This window comes from Ascaphus truei, chromosome 14, assembly GCF_040206685.1.
Source record: "Ascaphus truei isolate aAscTru1 chromosome 14, aAscTru1.hap1, whole genome shotgun sequence".
In the NCBI taxonomy this organism is placed as follows: Eukaryota; Metazoa; Chordata; class Amphibia; order Anura; family Ascaphidae; genus Ascaphus; species Ascaphus truei.
In genome coordinates, this window is record NC_134496.1 from 18,067,474 (window position 1) to 18,072,919 (window position 5,446).

At 46.3% G+C, this 5,446-nt stretch overlaps 1 protein-coding gene across 1 annotated transcript; it reads left to right on the plus strand.

The window, feature by feature from the left end:
* Positions 1–207: 207 nt before the first annotated feature.
* Positions 208–3,855, plus strand: LOC142465703 (solute carrier family 22 member 6-A-like). The gene is made up of 3 exons (XM_075569915.1): positions 208–314; positions 2,429–2,632; positions 3,472–3,855. The coding sequence occupies exons 1-3, from the start codon at positions 208–210 to the stop codon at positions 3,536–3,538; spliced, it is 378 nt and encodes a 125-aa protein (XP_075426030.1). The 3' UTR covers positions 3,539–3,855.
* The last annotated feature ends 1,591 nt before the right edge of the window (positions 3,856–5,446 follow it).

Consider the following 5,446-nt stretch of genomic DNA (forward strand, 5'->3'; position numbering starts at 1 on the left):
TCTGTCTACCTATTTATCATCTGTGTATCACCTATCTCTGTCTGTCTACCTATTTATCATCTGTGTATCACCTATCTCTGTCTGTCTACCTATTTATCATCTGTGTATCACCTATCTCTGTCTGTCTGTCTATCAGTATATCACACATGTCTGTCTTACTATCTATCTATATATTTATATATATATACATATTATCATTCTACAGACATGGTAATCCTGCAGATTTCTCTCACTGTCCTGGCTAAGGGATGTCTCGGCTCGTCCATCGTTTGTTCTTATCTCTACACCGCTGAACTCTTCCCAACAGTGCTCAGGTAAACACCCCATACCCTTGCCATGTCTGCCTGTTTAATTTGATACAATTTCTCTTTTCTCTACTTTCTACATTCTTAATAATAAGGTTAGTTGCTACTTCCTCTTGTATGATAAGAGAGAATTTTACACATGGTATTTATGTAGCCCATGCTACAAATGCATGTATAGTGTGGACAATACAGAATTAATCTGCTCCACCTATTACATGCTGCGATAGGGAATGAGACACTGTCCCTGATCTGCCTGGCAACACAAGACAGGTTATATGTGATTGGATAAGAAATAAAACGGATAGACTCTAGCGACACACTGTCAGTCTGAGACACACATAGGGAGACACACTGTCATTCTGAGACTGAGATAGTGCGACATTATGAGAGGCACACAGAGATACAGCCCAGGTGACAGTGAGAGGGGTTTAAGAGAGACCCAACCTCACACTCACAGAGGTGAAAGAGGAGGCTTGTAGAAGACTGCTAGCCTAAGAGAGAGAAAGTGAGACAGCAGCAGATACAACCCCCCCCCCCCCACACACACACACAGAAAAAGAGAGGGAGAGAGAGAGAGCTGAAAGGAGACTTTCCCTACACACAAAGAGAAATGGGTTATGAGGAGAAGAGCCCACAGTAAGAGAGATCCAGATACTTGCCCGGCAGTTAAAACGCAACCGGATAACAGAGCCGGGCGACCCTTTCCTGGGACTTTCAAGTATCCTTTGTGTATTAGGCTGAGTCCATGGTGACTACAGCCATGCGGAGGCGTGCTGAGGCTGAGGGAAAGCGGTGCTTTCCCTGGCCTTAGTTTGCGCGCCGTCCGGGGGTGTGTCGGGGGTCGAGCCAGTGACGTCATGGAGCTGGTTCGCCCTCATTGGGTGAACCGCTCACGTGACCGGCCCTGCGCTCCCGTGAGCGCCAAATCTAAAATTGGATTGTCGGCTACGCTTCCGCACGCCTGCGGAAGCGTGCGCGAGCCACTGCTAAAGCCGCTCTCATTGCGGCTGCAGGGGCTCACTGCCGAGCGTCAGCGCGGGTCAGCATGGGTCAGCGCCTAAGCGCTGACCATGGACTTAGTCTTACACACACACACACACCTCCCAAATGTTTCTCCCTTAACAGACATGACTACATGCCATAGTGAGATAAGAGCTCCATTGCTGTGCTGGTAATAATACGGGCCTAAGTGGCGCAATAGTGCAGCTTTCTTGTGTGTGTGTGTGTGTGTGTGTGTGTGTGTGTGTGTGTGTGTGTGTGTGGTGTGTGTGTGTGTGTGTGTGTGTGTGTGTGTGTGTGTGTGTGTGTGTGTGTGTGTGTGTGTGTGTGTGTGTGTGTGTGTGTGTGTGTGTGTGTGTGTGTGTGTATATACACACTAGCATATAACTGTGTACAAAAGAGATGAATTTATTAATGAAAAGCAGTCCCAACGAATTGTACTCAAACTCAAACCGTCCTTTAAGTGGGATTATCAGGCTTCTGTCCTCTCTCTCTCAGATTCAAAGGTTGTTACCCTGAAACGTTGCCCCTCTTACCCTCCCCCATTGTCTTATTCTATGTTTATTTGTTTGCAGTTCTTCCTTTAGTGTTTTTCCCCACTCCCCTTCCCTGTGTCTCTCCCCCCTACTCTTGTGCTTTTTAAGATCCATATATTCTGCATTTATAGTCGTGTAGCATTTCCATATTTGTGTGATACCTATTGCTCTATTATTACCGCTATTACATTTTTGGCTTATTCCGTGACTCTTTCGCTTTCTCTATTAATCAGTGTGGGCTGGGGCCCTTGTTCTGGTTAAGATTAAGTATAGAGTGTTTTCTTTAAGCGAGGGCTGCTGTTAAGGTCGCCCACGGGTCATAAAGCCCTGTTTAATATATACACAAGTCTCGTCTGGTTTTATTCAATGGATCCAATTGTGGTGCACTGCGGGCGGACGGACTCAGACACCCCATAGCACATATAGACTGTGGAGATATAGGGGTTACATTTATAATACACGTTAATGGGGTCAGTGGCTCCTTCCTCTTATATGATAAGAGGGTGTCTCACACATGGGATCTCTAGGGTAATAGGGTGTTATAAGGCAAAATGCTGATGCTCTCTTTGGGTTCTCCTCTGTCTGCAGGCAGACAGGGCTGGGATTCACCAACATGATGATGAGGTTGGGGGCAGTCATTTCCCCCCTGGTGATGATGACCCGGGCACAAATGCCCTATCTGCCCCAGGTCATTTTTGGAGTGGTGCCTATCATCTTTGGGTTACCCGTCCTGTGGCTGCCGGAGACCGTCAACTGTCCCCTGCTGGACACCGTGGAGGAGGTGGAGGCGAGGTAGGTATGGAAAGGGGATATCTCCAGGGCTGGCACATGGATACAGAGCCTGGCACCTCTAGGGCTTGCACAGGGATAGAGAGCCTGGCACCTCTAGGGCTTGCTCAGGGATACGGTGTCAGGCAGCTTTAGGGCTGGCACAGGGATACAGAGAATGGCATCTCTGACTGGCACAGGAATGCAGTGTCAGGCACCTCTAGGACTGGCACTGGGATACAGAGCATGGCACCTCTAGGGCTTGCGCAGGCATACAGAACCTGTCACCTCTAGGACTGGCACAGGAAATGCAGAGCCTGGCACCTCTAGGGCTGGCACAAGGATATAAAGCTTGGCACCTCTGGGGCTGGCACAAGGATACAGAGCTTGGCACCTCTAGGGCTGGCACAAGGATACAGAGCCTGGCACATCTAGGGTTGCCACAAGGATACAGAGTTTGGCACCTCTAGGGCTGGCACAAGGATACAGAGCCTTGCACATCTAGGGTTGCCACAAGGATACAGAGCTTGGCACCTCTAGGGCTGGCACAAGGATACAGAGCCTGGCATCTCTAGGGCTGGCACAAGGATACAGAGCTTGCCACTTCTAGGCTTGCACAGGGATACAAAGCCTGGCAGCTTTAGGGTTGGAACAAGGATACAGAGCCTGGCACCTCCAAGCCTGGCACAGGGATACAGAGCTTGGCACCTCTAGGACTGGTACTGGGATACAGAGCCTGTCACCTCCAGGGCTGACACTGGTATACATAGTTTGGCACATATAAGACTGAGACATGGGATACAGAGCCTGGCACCTCTAGGAGTGTGCATCTCAAACCCTCCTGCTTTTCCTTTTCTTTACAGGGCTCGGAAAGTTAAACCTCAGAATAATACCCTGGGGAGAGACGTTGTGTACAGGACGAAACTCTAGAGAATATATATACCGCAGTATAAAAGGCTATTTAATATGACTGAGATCTGGCTCCGTTTACTAGTACAAATCCAAAGTGCGGGGGAACCGCTTCCGGCGAGGAGGAGAAATCTGCGTGTGCAGCCAACACATCACAGGCAAACCATTTCTTCCCAGTGCAGGTCTCCTCTAGGACAGAGGTACCAAGCAGAGCTCTGCGCACACGTTCATAATGAGGTTCTCCATTTAATGAGACCGCCAAGAACAGGGGAATAACAATGTTACAGGTCCCATAGGGACCTTGATGAAAGGTCTAATGTATTTATATATTCAATAGTTGATGGTGTAATCATATATATATAAAATAATAATAATGATTTTAAAAAATAAAAATAAATCAGTCTATCGAATAAAGCAAACAAACCAAACCTCAAAATACATGACTAATTGTGATATATAATAATGAATAATAAAATACTATGTGTATATTGCCTTGTCAATATATACTGATATCTCCAATCACATATACTACTGAAATATAATATTTGACTATGTTGAATACTCACAAATGTGATATAGAAATCATGTAAATATCATATAAAGAGTAACGGCTATCAATATTTGATCAAACATTATACATTACTAAATTAAACAAGTGTACAATATTCAGAATAGGGTCAAACAATGATCTCCTTAAACTGATAATCAAAAACCAGTTATAAAGAAGTAGAAATATGGATGGACAAGAACTGTATATATTCCAAAGCCTCATATAGGAACATTGCACAGTATATACAGTATATACAGTTAGAACAATTCTATAAAAAATTACTACGGTCCCAAGCGGTATTTAGACTTAATGGTGTCCTGGTCCACAACATATATATCCGACCAATACACCTCCCTGCGGTCCAATACATTGATCCTATTCCCTCCTCTAACGGGAGGCAGAATATGCTCTATATACCTTTAAGGAAAGCAGATCAGCGCCCCCTGTCTGCCAGAGGATTAATGTTTGGAGACGGGGTGATTTAGGTTCCCGTTTCTTATTAATAGTAGATGCTCCATGATTTTCTGTTTCAACGGTCAAATCGTCCCCACAACATATTGCTGACCACAGCCACAGGTCAACAGATATATAACATACTTTGTGTCACAGTTGATAAAGGAACGGACTTTATTTTTCTTACCTGTGACTGTGGAAGCAAAATGTGAGGATGATTTCATGTGGGCACACAGATACCCAACAAGCTCTGAGAAACCCAAGACATTACCACATTATATATACACTACCGACACACTTTATTAAAGTGTGGCCGGTACCGCAAGCCGGGATATTTCCCGGCTTGCTTGTGGCTGCCCCTCGGCATGCCGCGCGTCATAGACGCACGGTCACGCGTCTTCGGGAGCCTGCGCCCCCTGCACGCGCGTCCAGGGCTCCCCGAGGGAGCCCTGGTGTCCCGCGATCTGCGGGACGGCGGCAGGGGGTTCCGGGGGACCCGGCGGACCCGGTAGCGGTACGGAGAGTGCCCCGATCGGAGGGCGCTCGTCCGCTGCTTCGGCGCGCGCCCGTCACACTCGGGCTCGCGCCAGGCTACTGCTGCGGCCAAGAACGGGCAAATGCTCGAATAAACTTGGCCGCAGCAGTATATATATATATATATATATATATATATATATATATATATATATATATATATATATATATATAGCACCCCCCTGAGGAAGAGCCCTGTTGCAGGGTACATGCAACTAGACACGTGAGTTTCTTGACAAGGCTTATTTATTTAGCCTTAAAAGATATACAGCACACAAAACAAAAATAGCTTTTCATCAGCAAACAAAAGAAAATGGCATTTTCTTCAGCAAACCAAACAAAACAGTTTCTCTTTAGCAGACAGTCTATATATAAGGTAGCTACCCTTTTTC

Bases quoted from the DNA above. Each gene is read 5' to 3' on its own strand.
- LOC142465703 (XM_075569915.1), top strand. From the start codon at position 208: ATGGTAATCCTGCAGATTTCTCTCACTGTCCTGGCTAAGGGATGTCTC. The intron at 315-2,428 runs GTAAACACCCCA...CTCTGTCTGCAG, and splicing joins CTCTTCCCAACAGTGCTCAG to GCAGACAGGGCTGGGATTCA. The intron at 2,633-3,471 runs GTAGGTATGGAA...TTTTCTTTACAG, and splicing joins GTGGAGGAGGTGGAGGCGAG to GGCTCGGAAAGTTAAACCTC.